The sequence below is a fragment of the Cataglyphis hispanica genome, chromosome 9, assembly GCF_021464435.1.
Source record: "Cataglyphis hispanica isolate Lineage 1 chromosome 9, ULB_Chis1_1.0, whole genome shotgun sequence".
Classification (NCBI taxonomy): Eukaryota; Metazoa; Arthropoda; class Insecta; order Hymenoptera; family Formicidae; genus Cataglyphis; species Cataglyphis hispanica.
This window is the reverse complement of record NC_065962.1, coordinates 5,006,715-5,032,197: the sequence shown is the minus strand read 5'-3', so window position 1 is coordinate 5,032,197 and position 25,483 is coordinate 5,006,715. Positions and strand designations below refer to the sequence as shown.

General features: G+C 32.1%; 1 protein-coding gene across 1 annotated transcript in view; it reads right to left on the bottom strand.

The window, feature by feature from the left end:
- LOC126852015 (uncharacterized) overlaps positions 1-25,483 on the bottom strand; it is a 577,582-nt gene that overhangs the window by 80,410 nt on the left and 471,689 nt on the right. Inside the window, exon 3 of the mRNA XM_050596475.1 lies at positions 3,241-3,361. Coding sequence (XP_050452432.1) covers positions 3,241-3,361 — 121 coding nt within the window. The remainder of the gene's footprint in view (positions 1-3,240; positions 3,362-25,483) is intronic.

Below are 25,483 nucleotides of genomic sequence, written 5' to 3'. Positions count from 1 at the left end.
ATTCGCATAAATTGGGCATCAGTATGAGACCCAACTGCAGGAAATGTGACGCACTGGAGGAAACCAGCCTTCATGTTCTATGTGACTGCCTGGCTTATGTCAAGATTAGACTGGAATGCTGGGGTTCGCTTTTCCAAGACCTCAGCAAATAGAAGACCTCTCGGTTAAGGCACGCCTTCTCCTCTGGAGAAGAATAGACCTGAACTAAAGGGCTTATCGGAGAGGCACAATGGACTTGGTCTGCGTGTCGTAAGCGGAGCTTCGCATTCCGAGAATCGCCCTCCGCACTTTACTTTTATTTCTATTTCTATTTTCTTTTTTGTATTAATTTGGTACTAAAGTGAAGTTAACTCGTTATATGGCCAACAAAACGCATTGACGCCAAAGCTGAAAAAATCAAGCTTTTTTTTTTATGCTAGTCAAGTCAAAATCATGTAACCATGTACATAACTAAAAAGAGCATCCCATGAATTTTTTCCAAACACTATATATGCATATATACGGGATGTTCAGTGTAACGGTCCTCACGAATTTTGAGACATTTCTGACAGCTTAAAAAAAAGTTCATATAGTAAAAATTAATGTGTTTTACGCAAGCTATCATGTACAATAAAAACATTTTGAGAAAATTTTTTTTTTTATAAAAAATCAATATCACCTTAAATTTTGTAAATGGCACCATACAATTTTTTTTCAAAATATTGTACTTTAAGACGAATTCTCTCAACGCACTATAATAAATAGCACTTTTATTAATATATAATATCAATTTTACAACATTATTTTAAATAATAGTATTTATAAGTTCTGACTAAAATATAAACATAAACATTGAACATTATTTGGGAACTATTTTCACAACGTAACTATTGTAACATCACATTCTTAAAGAAGTGTTCATTTTTATTTATAACAATAAAGAAAAGCTATAACTTATGTAAGCAAATGCTCAAATTGCCTCTTTCTGCAAATTTGATATTAAATATTAATAAAAATGTAACTTTCTGGCATAAGACACTTGTTAATTAATTCCTTTAATTTTTATTTAATTATTGACTTTAATCCTAATTTTCTAAAATTCTTTAATGCTGGTAATAAAATTCGATTATGAACTATTGTCTAATAGAGCTCTTCTGATTATATATTGATCTTTGCGATCTTTTACCTTAATAACCGTGACAGTTAATAATACTTGTTTTGATTTTGGCATTTTAATTATTGAGCATGATTGCGTATGACATTATCAGATTTATTTGTTTTAGTGTTTTGAATAACAACTTGATTTTCTTGCTTTGATTTGTACTTTTTTGACAAATTACGTCATGTAACAATGTGCTATGCTTTCTCTCACACAATTTACAAGTACTACTTTGACAATCTTTTGCAAGATGCTGCTTATTTTTTAAACAATTAAAACATAGCTATTAAAACACCCTATTACTAATTTATTTGATTGGAGCGCTTGTTTGGATCCGATAAGTTTAGAAATTGTTTGTTTGTAATTGTTGGTAAATTTGATGATTATCTTTACAGTGAATACATTTTGTATAAGTTATTACAACATGAGACGCTGTTGTTTTCAAAGACTTAATTTGACGCGAATAATTACTTATATGTGTAGATTGACTTCTTATGAGCTACAACCACAGATGCAAGTTTTGCGTTTTATGTCCGCTGCCAGCGCTGCAGAAGGGATACGCACACAAGCGTAAACGTAGACGCTCTGCGTTTTTTCGCATTACATGTACACAGCTTGTGTGCGTATTCCCTCTATAGGCGCTGGCAGCGGACACAAAACACAAAACTTTTTAGCATTTATAGCTACAGCCTCTAAAGTTTGATCTTTGCGTGAGAAATTCTGTCAGTTCTTGAAATTTAGGTATTCAAACTGTTTTCCCATTTTTTTATTGTTATAAAATCCAATTTACTGGTAATTATAGATTGTCCCACTGCGAAATAGGTCTCTTTAAAGTTCGCTCTTGCGTGTTTTAATACACCATGTAGTACGTTACGAATGTCTACACTGTTTTCCTTCCTTATTTCTGGTAAATAAAAAATTAATTTTAATGTGATTTTGTACAGTTAACTTTTCTAATCAGTTATTATATATGTATATCTTTCAATCGGACTGTGTCGGCGGAATTTATATTGGATATCTCTAAACGATGATATAGTTTCCGCCGCATCTTTTAAGGATGATTTCAAATAATAAAAACGTTGTATATCATTTAACGAGTTATTAGCATGTATCAAAGAATTAAATATATCAAAGAATGTATACCATTCTATGATATACCGAAAATGTCGGTAAGTCAAGTAATCTAACTTCTAACATGATTGTCATTAATTCGCCTTCGCGTGTCATTCATAACTCCGGTTGCTTGGTCCAGATTATCTATAGCAGCTGGTTTGACGAGATCTTTTAATGCTCTTTTTCCTATTAATTTCAAATTAATGTACTTGTCTTCATAACTCTTTAACTCTTGATCCATTTGATCATCTGTCATATCTTCATCTATTAATTTTATTTAAATTTTTATTAATGATTTCCATAACTCCTCCAATTTATTCAATTTTATTTTTTCAATATCAATTGTATCGTGATCTATATTATTCATAAAGTTTACAATTCGCGTGAAACCAGCTTTAGTTACCTTTCTCCTTTGTTTAATTTTAAGCACATTTGCTTCAAATGCTATAATGATTATAAATTGACGTTAATATAAAACTTTATAACCACGCTTACATAAATAACGACATAAGTGTTACATTTAACATCGATGCAAACAATGGCTTCACGGTAATCTGAACTTGTTTCCTTCATGGCGAAATAGATTCACCCGCTTCGCAGCACAATGCCAAAATGACTATAAATTAATGTTAACATAAAACGTTATAACCACGCATAATAACGACGAAAGTGTTTATATCATATAAATGATCTCTGTAATTCAGGAATGTCTGAAAATTTCAGAAATGTGTATAATTTCCATCGATTTTAGACTTGATACGTCTGTCGATATTGCTTTTCAACTTTTCATCTATCGTTCTTCTGAGAATGAAATGCTTTTCTAATTTTTTGTCTAATGATTTTTGTCGAGTTTCAACATTTTGAAAATAGCTCATTCTTTAATGTATAAATAAAAACTATTCCCTATTTTTTAATTATGTAAAAAGTTTAGAAATATTTATAAGACATTTTATTTCAAAATATTATAATAGATTGCCAAAAATACTTACTCGATAGAGATATCTAAAGTCGGTTGAGGGTAAAGTCCTTCAGCCAAACATGTTATTTCGACTCCATTTTTGTTATCTACAGTTTTTTTTGCGTATACAAGATCAAATTTTTCTTCTGTTGCTGTAATACAAATTAAATTGTTACATTATTTACTGTTGATGCTCTCATAATATTTTTGCTGAAAAATAATATATAGATTACTTTTAAAATTTATAAAAATAGAGATTGATGTAGATATCAAATGGCTGCGTTTTCTAAATCCCCATAATCGACATCTAGGTAGTATAAAAAAGTTGTAAAAACATTACAAAAATTTTATTCACAATTTTGCAATTTCGCGAGCAACTAAGAGCAGGAAACGGATAATAGTGAGTTAGTTTATTAGAAAATAATTCTCCTAAATAGAACTCTATAGAACTGATTATTGTATATGTTGTAGGCAAATAGTTATTTTATGAAAATAGCTTTTGACTAGACAAATGATATCTGCCTGGTCAAATGGCTTTTACCCATTTATTTATGTTTGAATGCTATTTTTCTAAGCAAATAGCATTTGCCCAAACGCTTTTTAGGAAAGTGAAAATTATTTATATTTATGGGATAGGTACATGATCATAGCGCATGCTCTATGGTCACATGCGCATGTTTAATTGTTGTGTAAATAGGAAAGTATATGCGTGAAGACGGTAGATTCCGCCTCCCAATAGGGGGAAAGGAGCTCCACTATCATTAAAATTAGACACATTGATCTGGATTGAACCTCGCTTTGTGTGAAAACTTGTTGTAAACCCATGTGAAACTTTATTTCGTATTAAAAAGTGCGTGAAACAGTGTTTCGTCCCCTCCCTTTCCCTACGGGGGAGGCTCCACTACTATTAAAATTAGACATATAGGTTTACCTTGAACTTCGCTCTGCGTGGAAAGTTGTAAACCCATATAATATCATTTCACATGGGCTTATAATTTTTCACGCAAAGCGAGGTTCAACGCAAACCTATTTCAATGGTAGTGGAGCCTCCCCGTGGGGGCGGAACACTGTCTTCACGCATACACTTTTTTATCATTATTTGAGGTGAAAGCGTTAAACTAAACAATTACGTTATTATTAATTATAACGAATACCATTTGCCTAATAGCGGTTCAATCAAGTAACATTTGTCTAGGAAAATAGCATTTGCTTAAGAAAATGACATCTCAACACAAATAAATAAAAACCATTTGACCAAGCAGATAGCATTTGTCTAGTCAAAAGTTATTATAATTATTTTTCTAAAATAATTATTTGCCTACGACATATACTCCATCCAGCGAACAACCATGGTCTGTATATAGGAAGTGGGGAGAGCGTGGCACGCTATTCGATACCATATTTATATATGGCACACTCGGGGCTTTTTAGGCGTTCCTTTGGCGGAAACCTGCGTCAAATGGCCAATTTTTCGTCCGATTCATGGTTATTCTCTCGCTGAACGGAATATACACAAATAGAACACAAAATTTTCTTATTTATATAAATGTAGTTGCATATTACAAAATTAGAGATTTATAATAACCCTTCTTTATGTTTCTGAAAAAACGAAAACGAGAAAAAGGTTGTTTTTCTGAATGGGGCATTCCTCCGATTGATGAAATTTTACAAGTAGCTTCAAGAGATTATATTAAGATCAACTCTCAAAATCATATATATATGGATTTTACACGGTTCAAAATAAATAAATAAAAATATCATGAAAATCGTAAAAACCGTAAAAAAAAATCCAACTCCAATAACCTTGATCTTGACATATGTTATCAAGATTATGTCCCTGAATAACATTTAATAAATTTTAGTTGTCACTCATTGTTTATTAACAAGTTATGAACAAACAATTTTCACTATATATATGTAAAATATCCATTTAATATATTTAAATATTCCGTTTATCCATTTATTTATGTGTAGTAAATCAAATGTATGATGGGGAAGGGCCCTCCGCCCATACCCACCTCCAAAAAACTTAACCTAATCCATTTCCTAGAGAAAAAAAAGATTAAAAAATACTTCAGTGCGAAACGAGGTCCATGTTTCTACAATTCAAAATGAGGTTGCAACTTTTCACGTAAAGCCAGGTCTACTCTCAAATCATATTTTAGTTTTCAATCAGAAATAGGTTAGGTCTTTCGAAAGTGGTGCCCCTTCGTAGGGACGGGGGGAGAGCGGAACTCACTGCGTCCACGTTTACACTTTGCAAGACAAAGTAAAGTTCACATGGAAAGACGATGCGAATTTCATTTTTACACTTAACTTTGACCCTTCATTGTAATCGCTTTGCGTTTATAACTTGTAGCGTAAAGCGAGATACAATTCATATCATCGAATGCTTCGAATTCAAAAGAAGGATTATACGGTTTCATATGGATTTGAAACTTTTCGTGTAAAGCGAGATTTATTTCATATCGTTCGGTGCTTCAGATGCATAAGGAAGTTTATAATTATATGATGCCATATAGGTTTGCGAATTTTTAACAAGAATGTACTTTTTCTAATAATATAAATAAATCTTCGAAATTGCATTGACATTTAGATAATTAGAGAATACGGAGTCCGATCATGTTACGGATGCGTATCTAAAGCAGAGTGCTGCGTGCTTTATGATTGTGGGGATCAGGCGACATTGGTAAGATTTTAAGATGTAAGGAAAAGATGGCAAATGTTGATTCTTATAAATCCATTACACTGCCACTTGTAATAATCAGCATCGCACTATCAGCAAATTATGTATCCCTGCTGATAGCGCTAAACAATCAAAATTGCCCGACATGCATAAACTATAAACAATTTAAATATGACTCTTTCCATTCCTTCTATCTCTTCGCATTCTACCGATGCCGCTACTGCTTCTATTCCTTCTTTTACCTCTGCTACGCTTACAGATTTAAATGGCTCCTGGAACCTTTGAAAGCTTTTAGCCACTCTCGCCAGTCGATAGTCTATTAGCTGGTGCTAGGAAGGGGATCTTTTGCCTAAAAAGTGAAAGTGCACATAGAATGACAAAGAATGGATGTCTATTGTATGCTCCTCCCGAGTCTATTCAAGTTACGTGACAGCAGTCGGTTTGCGTTTTAGATATAAAAAGTATATCGTCTGTAAGACGGTAAACGAGAACAAAGAACACGTGGTCGTCACAAGATTCTAATGGAGGATATGATCTTGCTCACCTATTCCTTTGTGATGAAGAAGATGCTTTTTATGAAGACGCCTGAAGAAAATTTCGAGGAGACAATCAGTCATTGATAAATGATGAGACAATCTCTGATATATATAGTTTTTCGAGGGAATATAAATCAAACGACGCAGTAGCGTCGCGACGCCAAGTTCATAAAAAAAACGCCAATTATAAAAGAAATTTGTCTAGCTTGTCAAGAGTTTCGCCTATGTACAAGGACCGGCCGCTACCAAGTAGCTTATTCGGAGTTATATGTTTATAATACTTTCGATTAAAATATCTCAGGAACTACAGCCATAATCAAAAATCTAACTGCACTATTATGATATAATGTGTGTGTATGTGTGTGTGTGTGTGTGTGTGTGTGTGTGTGAGAGAGAGAGAGAGAGAGAGAGAGGTTTGTATTTTATACAAAATTTTATAAAGTTTTATATAAGAATGTTAAAAAAGATATAATAATAATTAATTAGTTTACTAAAATTTCAATTTATTAGTATATGTTCATTTATAAATTTTAAAAAATCATATACAAGAATTAATACAATATAATTTATAAATAATCACATTGGAATAATGTTCAAAAAACATGTACCAATTGTGATGCTGTCTCAGTACTTGAAAAGACTGATATAATAATAACAAGAAATATTATCATCTTACAGTTATAAATTAATTATTATTTAAAATTAGTGATACAAAAATGATTAAAGTAACAGATTTAAAAATTAAAGCTGTACCTACGGAAAAGATAAGTATTGGTGCGAATATAAAGTCATTAGTGGAATTTTTCATCAGGGTAAAAGTATAATTGATGGACATTATGCAAGCAGAGTACGTGCTAAATGTACGGAGTGATAATTAATAAATGATTTAAAAGTACAAAAGTGCAGTTGGCTTAAAAATATATATTCTTTGTAGAAAAAATATAAATTTTTACAAAAAGCAATGAGATCACAATAAAAAAACCTTACAGAGGTGAAAAAAAATACGCCAAGTACATAAAAAAATATTCCTTGTACACAACAGAAAGTTGAAAAGTTTTATATTTTGCTTTGTAAGTTTGTTTTATACGTGCGCCCTGACTTAGGATTTACGAAAAATTTTCTTTCAAATTATACATTCTGTAAGATATATTTTGTAAATCAAAAAATTCTAATTGCACTTAACATTAACAATATGATTTGATATTATAGTATATAACACCTTTAATAAACTCTAAAGTAATGTAATTTAAGTAATGTGATATACTATATATGATAATGTGATTCAAAATTGAACTTATTTCGGAAATCATTCTGTTAATAAAAATTAAATGTGTTTTAATTTTAAGGAAAAAATCTGTCTAAAACACTTCTATAAAAATTGATTTTATGATATCTATTTCAAATTACAAATTTTACAAACTGAATTACTTGTAAATACTTGGCCAATTAATTAATGATTTCATTTAGTTTTTTATTTTTTAGAAAAAAATTTTTTTATTAGTTATTTTTCAGAGATAAGTATCTTTTCATCTTTCGGTTGTGTACAAGGACTATTTTTATGTACTTGGCGTACTTTTTTCACCTTTGTGAGGTTTTTTATTGTGATATATAGTTTTTCGAGTTTATATGTTTATATGTTTGCACTTGATTTACTCTTCGAAAACAGAGGACCGCTTGGCAGGTCAGACAAAATTGTTGAAATCGATATGAAGTTTGGCAAACAAAAATATTAAAAAGATGCCTTGTTGAAAGAACTAGAGCAATTCAGACGGACATTAGAGAGTTCCATTTGAAGATTTGTCCCGAAATTCGTCGTACAAGCGAGACTTTGTTTCCTTTAATAAAAAACAGGAGTTTTGAAACAATTTGCTTGGATTGCTGGTGTGCCTATGACTGTCTCAAAGATCATGGTTACAATCATCTAAATATCAACCATGAAGAACACCATTTCATAGATCCCGAAATCGGAGTAAACACTCAAATGATTGAGTCTCAATGGCGGCTTCTGCGATTACACCGAGGAGGCATTTCTAAGGCTGACTCGATTATTACCTGTGCAAATACCTCTGACGCAGGGAAATAGGAAAGGTCTGGATATATTTGCTTCCTTGATAATTTCTATAGTAAAAATAATATATCCAAAGGCTAGTCAATGATTGTTATTATGATCCAGAAGCAGTTTTTTAATATGGAGCAGAAATGAGTGGAGAATGGTATGGGCGGCTATCGTAAAAAACTGTTTAAGCCAGTGACACACACTTGAGGTTAGGTTAGGTATTGAAATGTATTTTCAACTTACAACAAAAAAAAGAACAAAAAAATAAAAAAAGTTTAATTTTTTTTCAAAGATAAAGAATTACATTTTTTATAAACTTTTTTTGTTTATAGCTTTTTCGTAAACAATGAGTGACAATTAAAAAAACTAATGTTTGATTTTGTGAAGTTGCCAGTAGATAAATGAATAGACGAGTGTTTAAAACGACCAAACTGGCAATTTATTATTTAATTGTTTAATCACAACGTTTCGACTATATGGTTTTAGTCCTTATCAAGTAAATTAAATAAACTAAATAAAATAAACTAAATAAACTAAATAAAATATTATAAGTAATAGTAATCATGTTAATTAAATGAACAAACATATGCATTTATGATATAATTAAAAAGTCGAAAGAGAAAAAAACCGATATGTCATAACTGTTTCAACAGATGTTTGATATATTGAGAAAGGCTAAACAATCTTTATTAAACTATTGTATATGTTGTTTAAATTCTCTGTGTCATTTTGAGAGTTAATAATGTCAAATTTTTTAATAAAAAACATTTCAGCTATTTCTCTCTTCCTTACATGTTTTTCGATATGCAGAATATCAGGCGTTGCCCAATCGAAGTCATGATCAAATTCTAATTTGTGTTTGCTAATTACAGAAAGATTATTTGCGTGCATTTTTATGTTATTAAAATGTTTCTTGACGCGGGTACTTAAATGTCTTTCGTTTGGCTGATATATGAAGGGCTACAGTTTTTACAATTTTATAAACCTCCGTTCTATTACTAATAGGCAGTCCATCTTTATCTCATTTAATCAATGAGTTTAATTTTTTAAGTATATTGTAAACAATCGAAAAATCAATATTGTTAAAAAACCGACCAATATTGTCACTCAAACCTTCAACAAATGGTAGTGCAATGTAGGAGGGTTTGTTTGCTATTCCCTATTTACTACTTCTCTCAATGCTCGGAACAACACTAATATGGTGTTTCAAAAAATTAATTCTTTTGTAAATATAACGGTTAATAATATTTTGGGAAACAGTTATTAAATAAAATGCGTTTCACGACATCAATATTTTTATGAAACTGATCGTCAGATAGTAAAATAGCATGACCAACGAGACTAAAAATTTTGTATTTAAATGGATGGTTAGAATAAAAATTAACATATTTATTGGAACAGGTAGGATTTTTATACCAATTTGTTAAAATTCTTCCATTAAAAAGAATGACAGTGGTGTCCAAAAAGTTAATACATGAAACTGATTCTATTTCATGCCTGAATTTTAAGCGTTGATGATAACTATTGAAAATCATCCTAATCTCGTCAATCTTTGTATGTGGAACGATGGCAAAGATATCATCCACATATCTATAATAAAGGGGAACAGTAAAACTCAATAAATTCAAGCAATGTGTCTCTAAGTCATCCATCACAATATCTGCTAAAATAGGTGATAAAGGAGATCCCATAGAACTGCCAAAGATCTGTTCATAAAACTGTCCAATAAAAGAAAAACTAGTCGAATCCAGAATGATTTTCATATAAAAACTGAGGCAAATTAAATTTTATATTTGGAGCGATGTCATTCCAATGTTTTTTAATAACGTTCAAAACTAACTCTTTAGGAATATTAGTAAATAATGTAGTAACATCAAGTGAGATCATTATTTCGTCGTCATTAATAAGTTTATCTTTCATGTTAGCAACAAATGATCAACCATCTTTCATATGAGATTTAGGTTGCAAGTTGGAATTATGTAAAATGATATGAATGTACTTCGATACATTATACAATGGACTGCTCAATAACGATACAATAATACGTAATGGAAATCCAGTTTTACGAATCTTAGGCAGTCCATAACATCGTGACAAATTACCGTTAGTAATGTTTAAATGTTTATATGTGGACTCGTCTATTAAATCGTTATTGCGCCAAGATTTAACAAGTATATTAATTTTGCTAGTTAACTGTCTAATCTTTATTCAATTTTTTGAACGTAGATTAGTCATTTAATATAGATTCCATTTTTTCCAAGTAATCTTTCCTATCCATAACTACTGTAATTTAACCTTTATCCGCTAACTGGATCCGCTAACTGAAACTACAAAGTTTAGCACATAATCAACTTTCTTCTCCAAGATTTTAAAATGTATTTAAATATAGTTGGTACAAAAGTGAATATTTATCAACGCATTCTGAAAAGTTTTTTTTAATCCAATAAATTTTTGTTATTTTAAAAAAGAAAAACATATACCAAGATGCAATATTTGTGGTAAAATGGCTTTTATACGTTGTGCATGGTGCAAATAATATTTGTGTTTTGATCATTTCTTTGAACAATATCATTATTGTAATAATTACATAAATAAATATTATTATTATAATTAATTTAATTTAATTTTAAAATTAATTTAATTTTTGTTAATGAAAGAATTTTATTTATTATTATATTAAAGCATTTGAACATTTTTCGAATATTACTATGCATCTATATCTTGAATTGAAATTTAAAATATTATTTTAAAATTATAATTATTATAATATTAATATTATTCAAATATTACATACTCTCATTCCATTTTTTATATTAAGGTGATATAATGTATGTAGTATAGAAAGATTATTTATTTAGAATAGAATAGCGTCTTTATTGATTCCCCAAAGGGGATTCAATATTACACAATTACTCCATACAAATACAATTACAATACAATATACTTTAACATTTATCTGTTTTATACAGCTCTCAACCCCTCTCCTACCCTGTCCTAGCCTATAAGGCTTACATAGCTAATAACTCCCTCCCCCTCCTCGTTTCCCCGTCCTCCTATCGTAACTCCCCCTCTCCTTATCGTTCCTCCCAGTGCCCGTTGCTGTCTCCCGTTCTCCATCCTTCCACTTCGTCTTCCATTCTTCCTTCCATCTCCTTCCTTCCATCTGTCCACTTTGTCCACTTTCCTTCTTTCTTCCACTTCTCTCCATCCATCCCTCCATCCTTCCTTTCTTCCATTGCCATCCATCCATCCATTTCCTCCTTACTTCATTTCTCTCTTCCCTTTCCTTTACCTCTATCCATCCCTTTCCTTCCTCCTTTCCTTTCTATCATCCCTGCCGTCTTCACTCTTCTATCCAAGGTCTCCTCCATCACTTCCGTGGCCATTTTCGCTCTTTCTTCCGCATCCACTCCTCTTACTCCTCTCACTCATCTTCATATTCCTCCTTCTCCTGTCTTTTCTGTTTCCTTTCTTTCCCTTCTCTCTCTTACCAGCCACCATCCTTCTTCCGAACCTTTCACTTCCATTCTTTCCTTCCCTCTTCCTTTCCCTCCTCTCTCCTCTCCTCTTCCTCCTTCCCCTCCATCCTTCCATTCCATCTTCTTCTCCTCTCCTCCCATTCCTCTCCATTCCTTCTCTCTCTTTCCATTCATCTCTCCTTCCATTCCTCTCTCTCCTTTCCTCTTCCTCTTCCTCCTTTCCTCTTCCTCCTTTCCTCCCTTCCTTCTTCTTTCCATCACATTCTCTTCCATCTCTTCCTTCACCCCTTCTTCTTCTCTCCTCCAACTCGCCTTTTTCTGCCCCTCTCTTTCTATCCATCATCACAAGTCTTCCCTCCTCTGCCTTCCACTTGTGTTCTCTGTCTCTTTCCTTTTCAGTCCCCCGCCGATCTCCTCTTCCTTTCTCCACTATCTCTTTCTTCTTTTCCCCGTTCTTTTGATCCTTGAATTTTCTTCCCATTACTTCTCCTTCCATCTCCTTCGTTCTTCTTCTCTCCTCTTCTTCTGCATCTTTTAATTTCCTTATCTCTCTCTCAGCTTCCTCTTCACCCTCTTTCTCACCTGTCCTCGCTTCCCCCTCGCTCTCTTCCTTCGATATCATAGGCCTTCTTCTCAATTCTCCGCTCACCTCTTCTCGATCATCCCCAGTCTTCTTTCTTTCCTCTTTTAAGCCCTTATCGCATCCTCCCTTTCTCTCATGTCTCTGACTGCCCCCTCCTCCTTTTGATCTTGGTTCCCTTGCTCGCTCATATTCCTTTTTCCTTTTACTGCCCCTTTAAGATTATTTATATAACTGGGCTATAAATATTATCACTAAAATTCAACATCGTGTATTGCGAAATCTTACAAAGAAAAGAAAACAGAGATAAGTCAGGAAACAGTGAACGAATAATATTAGTGTATGTAGCGTGCGCCTTTATTTTATTTCTCAAGAATTAATTTACGCAACTTTAATATACATTGAATTCATGTGTGCAATAAGTTTTAATGTAATTTAAAAAATTTTTTAAAAATATTAAAAAAGAAAAATAAATGGTAATATGTTGAAAAATTTTACGATTTTTGAAAAATCCATATACGTCATTGTAAAGTACATTTGAAACCTTAAAATTTTTGTTTAAACAATATTTTCATATTTTTTTTTTGTTACGATATTTGCTCCGGAATGTAAAAACCGATTTTTTTGAAAGGGCTGTTTTCATCCCTAAAACCGTTTTTTAGCACCAACAATAAATCGTTTCATTATTAAGACCTATTACTCTATAATTATGCAAAATTTCAAATTTTTTTGAATTTTCGCGTTGCCGAATGTCCCTTGTAAATACTGCGTATAAAATATAATCGATCCTGGCCCAATACAATCTGCGGAAAAGACTTCTACGTTCGAAAAGTTATCCCCCAGATCATTAAAAAGTTCCGGTTACGCCAAAAATGTTTTCTCCCAATTTTATTGCCATATACGAAGACTCCGAAGTACCGTACATAAAATAAGACCAATACTGGTTCGATAACCTGCAGATGACAGCTCTATACTCGAAAAATTGCCGTCCTGATCAATAAAAAAATCTCGTTACATCAAAAATTTTTTATTTTTTCCCATTTCTACTGCTATAAATGCGCCATATACAAATAAAGAAATACACTAGTTTAATTTTCTCCAGAAAAAATATCTTTATTACGTATTATTATATTAGAAAATAATTATAAACAGTTATTTAAATAATTTGAAACATGCATTATATTGCAAACATATGTGTGATTGCATAGATTATACATGATATCTTGAATTTATAAAGAGTTTGGATAAAATACACAATTACACTATAGGATAAAAAATCACTTTTTCTTTCTCTCTGAAGTGCGATAGTACGTCCCGAAGATTTTTTCACGCTGAACACGATGCTGTTGTCTGAATTTACCTAGCACGTTAGGATTTAGAGTAAATTGGAATGAAAAGGATAAAAAATGACGTTTTCGGCCATTTTTAATATTTTTGCTACAAAAAAAATTGATTTCTAAATAAATTTAATGGCATCTGAAAGTATAATTCAAGAGCTTTTAAACGAATTTTGGTTCATATCGTACAACTTTTTTTCATTAAGTTATAGCTGTTTAAATTTTAGACATTCTGTATAATTTACAAGAAAAATAAATATATATTTATATATAGCAGCAAATAAAAAATGAAATTGTAATATGAATTGCAAAGAATAAGTCAAGGATAATTAAAATTTCGTCATTTAAATTGACAATTAAGTGTAATAACATGTGTATTCAAAATTATTGTAAAGATATTTGCATTGCTTAATCGAATATCAAGTGTAACCAATTTAATAGTAACACTGACCACATAGGAGCAACAGCAAATAATGATTTGTAATATAATCTGCAATTTCCTTGGAATAATATTTATTATTTTTTATGCTATTATTTTCAATATTTTTTAATTAATATAATGTGGAAGTATATCTTTTATAGAATGGCAAATCGATAAAAACTCTAACTTTTAGTTTATATTTTCGTCTAAGAAGTCTGCGTTACTTTTGAAACCAGAATTTATCTCGCATACATAATTATCATATTTATACTTGAAAGTGTGAAATTTATTGAAGTCAATAATACTGTCAAACCTGTTTGGAAAATTGTCAACAATATGGTCATAAATTTTTCGTAGTAATAATCTAAGTCATCTTAAGTATCATAATAAATCAATATACCTATGCATTTTAATATAAGATTTTTACTTTTTGAGTATTTCGAGAATTTGTTATGTATAGTAAACAGAATGCGTTTTTGAAAATGTGCTGTATATATAGAGCTGTATATATAACAGCTATATACAATAATTAAGTCAGAACATACCTTTTCTTTTTATTCAGAATAATATAAACTTCATCTAAATTTTGATACTGATGTTATATTTCATTCACATATTATTGCATTTATTAATTTTCTGTTCCAGTCAATAACTGAGAATAATGATCAAACAAAACGTTTCATTCGATTAAAAAATGAGGGAATGTCTTCAAATATACTTATGGCAATAGTATCATGTACTGCGGAAGTCATTTCAGCTATTGGAAGTATTGTATCATTTTTATTAATTATGATTGCATATAGAATACATTGCACTTTATATCTTTCGGTTTTCGAACTACAGAGCATCAAAGTAAATTATAATGTCATTCTTATTCAATATCCTATATTCCTATATTCTTCTTAACAGTAATATAATCTCTATAATACCGAAGGAGAACCCTTATTACGATCTGCCGGTTCAGAATTTCCAGCCAGAGAAAGCGAAATATGTAAAGCTTCCGCTTTTCTGGCTCTGGAAATCGCCACGCAACGCGCAGCGCTACTTCAGCGTGGAAATTATGAAATATATAACAGTTCTTACCTTTTTAACAAAGAGATTTCTTATACTAATGAGAAACAAAAAAGTCTCCATATCTAGATGGTTTCCTTTTGATGCATTGGGGTATTAGGTTTTTGCTTATTTGTACGTATTTCTTTTTTATCACTTATAGCTATTTACTCTTGCGCATAGAAATAAAAAATTAAAAATTTATACAAAAAATTAAAAATTAAAAACTTATGCGAAAATTAAAAATTCAAAAATCAAAAAATAAAAAGAATTTTATTTAAAAATCTTGGTGCTGTTAAGTTTCAAAATTAATAACTGCAACTGTATTTTAAAGTAACAAATAATTAACTTAAATCAAATATTATATCAATAATTACAACGTAAATGTACGGAGTAATGGATTTAATGGAGTAATATCATTACTATATTGTAATGGAGTAATGGAGTATTGTAATGGAGTAATGGAGTAATATCATTAATATATTGTTCAGTTTAACAGCGCCAGATTTTTAAATAAAATTTGTTTTATTTTTTGATTTTTGAATTTTTGCATAAGTTTTTAATTTTTAATTTTTTGTATAAATTTTTAATTTTTAATTTTTGTTTACATTTTTAATTTTGTTTTTTGTTTTACATATTATCTTTTTTTTATTGGAAATAAGAAAATAAATAAATTTTCTAACATAAATTTTTATTTAATTGGCGTAAGTTTTTGAATTCATATTTTTTTTTAAATTAAAACAATTACTTTGTATAACAATATTTTTAATCAAAATGTTTTTATTTAAATAATAATAAAAAAAAATATTAAAAATAATACTGTTTTTTGTGTAACTTTTATAGCGCATATGCTTGGCGTCTTCTTTACCTTTTCTTAAAAAGGTAAGTTTTTAGAGATTAAATATCTTTCAAGAAAAATAACTTGATCATTTATGTATGTACATATATGTATATATTTTTGCATACATGTATATGCATGTTATATAAAAGAAATATATATACATACATGTGTGTATAATAAAATATTTTTTAAAAGAAGCAAATAAAAATTGCCTCTGGGATAAAAAATTTTTTTATAATAATTAGATCGCACATACAAACAGCTTCTGGAATATAATATTTTTTAAAACAACCAGCACATGAATAAAAATCGCTTCCGGCATAAAATATTTTTTTTAATAGCCAGTACGCACATGTAAACCACTTCTAAAATAAAATATTTTTTTTAAATAACCAGCACACGAATAAAAATTGCCTCTGGAATAAAGTATTTTCTTTAATAACCAGAGCATATATACAAACCGCTCCTGAAATAAATATTTTAAAAAGCAATTAGCATACAAATTAGATCACCTTTGGCTTTTACAAATATGCATGTATATAAATTTATATAACTCTAGATATATAAATATAAATGTATATTACACGTACATGTATGTATGTACATATATAATATATATTAAATACTTAAATACATAGATATATACATATGCGAACATATATCATGTATATACATATATGTATACCGTTAAAAAGAAGCTTGTACTCTGTGTTCGTTCCATTATGTAGAAAATGATACATATATGTTTTTCAAATTCTGTTGCACTCGACACGTTAGAACGCGTTAGAAAAGTCGATCTTTACTTGCGCTGTTTTTTTGTTACACGTACGTACAGCGCTTCTCGACACTGCGAGCATCTGTCTGTGTAAGACAGCCGCATGTATTGCCACATGTATTGAATTACTTCACGCTACATAAATATTAAGCATTTCATTGTCCTTTCACTACTCAAGATTCGCAACCCATCATCTCTGTTTTCTTTTCGTTCTCTTTCTCTCCCTCCTTTCCTTTCCAAAATTCTCGAATTTATCTGCTTTCAGCAACTAAATCTCTTTCTTGCAGATGCCAATGTTATCCCTTCCAATCAGATTTCCGATGTATGCACAGAACTACAATGGCATTACTGCATATTGCCGATTCCGTCTTCCGCAAGAGTTTTCTTTCCACTCTAGATGTCCTCGATTACTCTAAAGCTTTCGATACAGTCAACCATGAAATGCTTGTGGCCAAACTACATTCTTATTTTGGATTATCTGATTGTGCTGTTTCTTTCTTTCGATCCTATCTAAAAAACCGCTCCCAACGCGTTCTTGTTTATAACTTATCTACCCTCTCCTCTCCTCATAACGTCCAGTGTTCCTCAGGGCTCTATTCTCGATCCGTTTCTTTTTAGTCTCTATATCGCAGATTTAGCATCCCTTTCACTTACATCACAACTCTACATGTACGCTGATGACGTTCTTCCTATACCTTCTTACTATACCTTTCAAGCTTTCAGAAGCATCTCTATCTGCTTCCGTTTTAAATGAATGAAAGATCTTCAGCTAATATCCGATTGGTCATCTGCAAATAATCTCCATATAAATCCAACAAAATCCTCTTCCTTAATCATTGGTTCCCAGTCCTACCTCTCATGCTTGCATTCCTTCAATATCTCCAGAAATTCCGTTCCCATTATCAATGTATCATCCAGGCATGTCCTTGGTCTGCATATTGACTTCTTATGGTCTTTTGAACACTACGTTAATATTAAATGTAAAGCAGCTTTTCTATGTCTCCATTCTCTTCGGCTCTCTCAACATCACAAAAACTTTTAATTTCTCAACTCCTTATCTCAATTTCTTTCTTTTTTCGATTATGCCGACACTATATACATACCTAACTTAACTAAGCGCTTCTTTAATAAACTAGAACGCATAAAAAACTCATGTCTCCGATTTTCTTCTAATATCAGAAAGTTCGATCATATCACACTTCTTTTTATTCAATCCGGATGGCTAAACATATATCAACGGTTCATTCTTCATCTGTGTTGTCTTATCTATAATGTTCTTCATACTGATATTCCATCTTACCTGCGCAATTGTCAAAAATGTGTATATATATATATATATATATATATATATATATATATATATATATATATATACAGAAGGTCCCGTAAATCGCGGATCATCTCTCATGTGCATATAAAGCATGTTAAACTGGGTAGGAAAGTCCTCTACCGTTTTGCGATTTTTACGATAATTAATAAGAAATTAATTAAAAGAAATAGACCAATCTGCGCTTTGTACAAGCGCGTGACGAGAAGAGACGTCAAATGTAATGTGACATTAGACGCGCGGTGAAGCGGTGAGAGAAGTGTTTTACTGCTTGTACGTAGTTTTCGTAGAACGTCCCTCCCGCCGCTTCGCCACGCGCCTAGTATCACGTTACAGTAGGACGTCTCTTTTCGCCGCGTGCTTGTGCAAAGCGTGGATTGGCCCATCTTTTTTAATTTCTTATTAATTGTCGTGAAAATCGCAAAACGGTAGGAGACTTTCCTATTTAGTTTAACATGCTTTATATGCACACGAGAGGTGCTCCGCGAATTATGGAATATAAGTATATATATACAGGGCTCCGTACGTTCCAGCCAGACTTTGAGATTTTATAGGAAATTTAATTCTGAACAAAAAATTTCTTATAAACATGGGTCGAAAAATGCTTCTTTAAGAAGTTCACTCAAAAACTTTTGATAAAGAAAAAGCAAAAGGTGAAAAGAAAATGAAACTTAAAAGGAAGAGCAAAAAGTGAAAAAAAAAATGAAATAAAAAAAATGAAACTTCGTAAATTTCTTGAAAAAACGATAAAAGTAAAAAATAAAAATCTTTTTCTTTTATGAAAATAAAATAAATTTTTTTAAACTAAAATAGCACGTAATAGTAGAAAATGAATAAAGACGTGTAAAAACTAACTGATCTCAAAATGTCCCCTCCCTAGCTCCAATACACTTTTGGCATCGAGTAATGACCGATCTATTTGCTTTACGGATTTCTTCCGGTTTGAAACTGGTTATATCAAAATCTATGGAACAACAATCATTTTGATTTCATTTGAAAGATAATTTAATTTTCTACAACTTTTGTTTCGGTACTTTTTGTTTAAAGACGCACATTTTCCATGATATTTGGAAAAATGTGTAAAATGTATAATCACGATTTCAGAAGTTTTTGAGCGTTAACTTCTTCAGATATCATTTTTCAACCCATGTTTATAGGAAACTTTTTGTTCAGAATTAAATTTCCTATAAGATCTCAAAGTCTGACTGGAACGTTCTTGTATATACAGGGTGTCCTGCAAAGATTGTGCCAACACTCGTGTCTATGGTCACATCCTATGGTCTAGCCGCGCGATAACCGCGCGAAACGCGTGCTCATTCGCCAATACTTTTTAATTAATATTTCAATAATTATTGCAAAAATTGCAAAATGGTAAAGGACTTTTCTGTTCAGTTTATATATTAATCCTCTACGCTCACGAGTATTCGCACAATCTTTGCAGGACACCCTGTATATACAAGAACGTTCCAGTCAGACTTTGAGATGTATATATATATATATTCGCGCTTTGAGATGTATATATATATATATATATATATATATATATATATATATTTATATATATATATATGTATGTATATAATATATGTTGTATATATCATATAGAATTGATTTTTTTAGTCGATAAATGCTGTCATAAATTTTTTTTTCATTTCTCAAAGTTGGTACTTTATTTTTCACATCGAAAATAACTTATGCTATGTAAAATTTTAGATCGATTAGGAGCAGGATTTATTTGGAAGTACACTTCGAATTTGTTTTAATAATACATAAACCATTGAAAATAATGATAGACCATACATCCAAAATTTATTTACAATCGAGAGAATTTAATATAACTCTATATTATAAAAACACAAATTTAAAGACGATGCTCAAATCATACAGGAAACTGCTTATGGCGCTACATAAAAGTAATTTATGGCAGCCGATAGAGTGTAGCGAGTAGATTAAACATTCTAGTGAACGCAACTCTGAAAAAACGCCGCCGTCACAAGTTACAGGTCATTATTAAAACCAGTTTTTGGATTATAATTGTTTTCTCATATTGTAAAGATGTAAAGTAATTATTCAATGTTTGACAAAGTGAAGACAACGAGTTTCACCCAATTCTATTGTAAGATTTCTCTGAGGAGAGGATCTGAAGACTAACCTTTTGTATCTTGGCACCCATCGTAGCTTAAAAGGCTACATTCTTCTAGAAGGAATAACCAGCCAAGGTCGGATTTTTAGACGGTTTCTTATAAATCTAGTAGAAATAGAATTTTCATCTGCTTGAAACACCTCCACAGTGACAGTGAACAGTGATGTTTTATATGTATTGTTTTATTTAACAGTAAACTTTTTATTATATAAAAAATAATATTACTTAAATCATATACTATGATGGTAGATAAAAGGCAACATCGAAAGGTCTTAGGCTATATCTTATTTAAAAATAAAGCTTACTGCGCGAGTTTAGGCGTAGGTAGTAGACAATGTCAATAAGTGAGGCAACACTTTTCTCATGGTCTGCTTTTTGGAGATTCAGTCATGTTGATCAATCGATTACAGAAATTACTGCGCTGACTATGATAAGTCGCTTTATCGTGAGCGTCGCTAGTGATAAGAATTTCTCGCTGGTGATAAGAATAGATTGAAGCTCACTTTTATATAGAAAAATTGGTCTTGCCACTGGGCAAGTCGAGATTCCATTCTAGTCAACAGGAATGTGTTGGAAAATGATTCTTATTATTTTATTTGTTTCACCTGCAAGGTAGCGTACAAAAATTAGAACAAACCTATAGCACAGGTATCAAGTAATTCAATTGAATTGAACACGACATCTCAATGGACAATGCATTGCTCCCAAGCAACGACTCCTGTATGATGATTATCGAGCCGTCAGTCTTATCAGCCGCCGAGCGAAGGATAGCAGCGTCTGCGAGCAAACAAGCGACCGTCTTATTATTATAAGTCCATAAAATAATTATAATTGCGTGAATGTTCTCACGTACCGAAACGACCGATAGCAAACCGATCGTGGTTATTTAGCGAATCGGCGCGAGCAATTAACTTAAACCTAGTGCTACGAGAAAATTTTGATAGCGCGCGAAGAAATTTAGATACACAATATTCAAGCGATCTGAGTTATCGGAGAACGTCGTCACTGAACGCGATTTTCCGTTTAATAATTTCGACGAAAGCCTATTTCCGAATAATACGACTGACCCCACTGACAAAACTCAACGAGACTAGATGCACAAGACCGTTTATTAGTTAAATTTCGAATAAAGTATCCTTACGACGCAAATTTTTGTTAACCTCGTACGAGAGCGATCAATTCGATCCGGAAGAAATTTATAGACACCGGGCAAATAATATGGCCGAAGCACGTTTCCGTCAAGATCGCACTTCCGCAAACATACTGCAAAATGCAGTAGACGCCGAGATCGAAAACATGCGGCGATTCATCCTCCAAATTGGCCAAAATATAGCAAAGGCGGATAATACACTTCCCGAGAGTCGCGAAGAAAGAAGAGAATACGCGCATCTTCTCGACTTATTAAATGAATTACGCACAAGCATAAATTCTCTAAATCGGTGAACGACTCTGATAGAAGACGCAATAAGAGAATCATCTCGTCAAGATTATCACCATAGAGAAAGTGATAACAATGCGTCTAACGAAATGTATGGACGAACTAATCGCGATATTCGAAATCGAAGAAGCATCGCAACGCATTACGTACTGCTAAAAGAAGCCAAGACAATGATTCCCGAATTTGACGGAACGTCGCGACATAAACTACATAAACTACAAGAAGAATTTTTAAATGCCTGTACGTTTGCCGTTCGAAATATAAATCCTGTGGATGAACAATAGTTAATGCAAGCAATTTTATACACTAAATTAAAGAACAAAGCCATGCAAGATTTTGAGACGCGAGATATACAAATGTTCGGAGAACTAAAACATCAACTAGAAACGTGTTATCAAACTAAACAAAGTACCACGCATTTACAAATTGAGTTTAATTCATTAAAACAAAAATCAAATGAAACTGCACACGCTTTTGGACAACGTGTCGGTTTACTAGCAATGAAACTGTACTCTAAGATCGAAGGAGAGAAACATCCCTCACAATCAAAACGCACTATTCATGAAACGATTAAAAAAAAACAAGTTTTAATAAATTTTCAAATTGGGGTCTTCGTGACAAATTCAAGGTGCTTGTACGCGCTCAAAGACATACAACGCTCCAAAAAACGATAACGGGCACGAACGCCAAAGAAAAAATTACTCGGACCAACAAAACCTAGCGGTTTTTATAATAAAAATAAATTTGAATCAAATAACTCGCGATAAATTCGAAGTTCGATCCCACAATGCTTTAAATGCAGAAAAAACAGACATTACGGACGCGACTGTCGAAGTAATCGATACGCGCTCCCGAAACCGGAAAGATCTTCGCGGATAAATGCAATAAATAAATATTGTGAATATTGTAAAAAATCCGAGCGCTATCGTGAATGTTGGATCTTAAACTAACGACCAGAAACAAACACGGATAAATTAAAAGAATATAATAAAAAATTAAACGGCAAAAATCCCAAGCAAAAAAAATTTTAGCGTCCGCGCAAACGAAATTCGGTCCGACGGTAGCAGTACAGGAAGAGAAAGATAACTCTAAGAAGAAAACGCGACCTGTCCGAATGTCGAGTTTTACGCATATTAAAGAAACACCGCGTAATCGAACAAAAAATGAATTATTGTTAGTAATGATTCCTATGCGACAAGTAAAAAGCGAAAAAATATAAATGTTGTACGATTCAGGCTCTACTATTTCATTAATAAAACTTATTAACTAAACTTATTAAAGGATGACACATTCATTTACGAAGAAAAAATTGCGCTTACCGGAGTAACCGGACACAAGGTATACTATTGGAAAGATGTATGATACAATTAAAATAGACGTAAAATAAGGAATTCTAGGAATAAATTTTCTTCGACAACATTCAGTTTTCTTACGATTATCAACAAGCTCAATTAAAAATAGGCAATGCTGTATTAAAACTTCATTCGTCTAACAAAATAATTTTAAAACCACGCAGTAAGACGATAATAAAAGCAGCAACTAATCAAAATCGAATAGGAATCGTCCGAGTCGAAAAGAAAGCACCCGGTGCATATATCGGGAATTGTATAGTCGACGCCACGAATTACACGTGCCTCGTTAGCGTCATTAATACTACCGACAAGGAAGTCGAGATGCGAACGCCTCTTATTTTACTCGAAGAGTTAGAGAGCGACACGACGTCTGAAATGTATACGATACAAACGAGAAAAAATCCGAAATCTAAAATCTCGAAACGCACAAATCTGACAGTTATTGCGCACTCAGCACTTAAATGTTGAGGAAAAACAGGCACTTTTACGGATATGCGAAGAATACTATGATATATTTCATGTGGACGGAGAACCACTGATCTGTACCACGATGGTAGAGCGACGAGATAAACACGCGCCGCGATACATCACCGGTGAACGTGAGACCGTCTTCCGGAGAAGCACAAGACGAAAGTAAATAAACAAGTGCAGCAAATGCTAAAAGATCGAATTATCCTACTAGCACAAGTCAATGGAATGCATCATTACTAGTGGAACCAAAAAAGGCAGATGCATCTGGAAAACCTAAGAGCTCCGAGTAACAATAGATTTCCGGAAGTTGAATGATTTAACGATAGACGACTAATTTCCACTGCCCAACATTACAGACATATTGGACCAGTTAGGAAACGCCAAATATTTAATTACTTTAGTTTTAGCATCAGGCTATCACCAGATAGACCGATGACTGAACGAGATAAGAGTAAGACTGCATTTTCAACACTCTACGGACATTACGAATTTAACAGAATGTCGTTCGGATTGAAAAATGCACCAGCGACATTCCAGCGACTGATGAATTCAGTTTTGACAGGAATGCAAGGACTTAAATGTTTGATTCATTTAGATGACATCGTTAGATATGAAGCAAGCCTAGAGGACCATAATAAACTTAAGGAAGTATTGCAAAGACTTCGAGAAAATAACTTGAAATTACAGGCGGATAAATGCAACTTCTTAAAAAGAAGTGATTTATTTACGTCACATTATTTCGGAGAATGGAATATCTTCGGACCCATCAAAACTAACGGCAATAAAACAATTTCTTACGCCAAAGAAAGTAAAATGCATACAATCTTTTATAGACTTAGCCGGATATTATAAGAAGTTTATTGAAGACTTTTCCAAAATAGCTAAACCGCTAACAAAAGTAACGAAGAAAACCGAAAAATTCGAATAATCAACGGAACAACAAAACGCTTTTGAATTTCTAAAAGAAAAATTAATGACGGCGCCAGTGCTGAAATATCAAGACTTTAATCAAGAATTTAGTGACCATGCATCCGACTATGCAATCGGAGCAGTGTTGTCACAAGGAAATGTGGGCGATGACCGACCGATTGCTTACGCAAGCAGAGTATTATCTCGCGCGGAGTAGAATTATAATACAACAGAGAAAAAATTGTTAGCAGTCATATGAGCCGTAAAACATTTTAAGCCGTACATTTTGGGCCAAATGTATATATGGCACAAAATTTAAAATTATGATCACAAACCATTAATATGGCTTTTTAATGTCAACGATTCTGGATCAAGATTGATCCGATGGAGACTCAAATTATAAGAATATGACTATGAAATTATTCACAAGGCCGGACATGCGAACGCGAACGTCGATGCACTGAGCCGCAATGTAATACGAGATACAAATTAGATAGAAGAGGAAGAGCGAAAAATCCTCGCAATAGAAAAGGAGACAAACTCCGACGAAGAAAAAATATATATAGACAAAGAAAAGAAACAAATATTATTCAAATACCACGATGCTGGGGAGGACCTTGAGGAGTAGAGCGAACAATAAAAAAATCCGCTTAACTCATAATTAGCCAGGATTAACAAAAGATGTTGAAAGATATATAAAATGCGAATATTGCCAAAAGAATAAACTATCACGAAAAAATAAAGTACCGTTAATAATTACGGATACGCCCACTAAACTTTTTGAGAAATGCGTCCTAGACATTGTAGGATCGCTAACAGTCATTACAAATGAAAATAAATATTTATTAATCTTTCAAGACAATTTAACGAAAT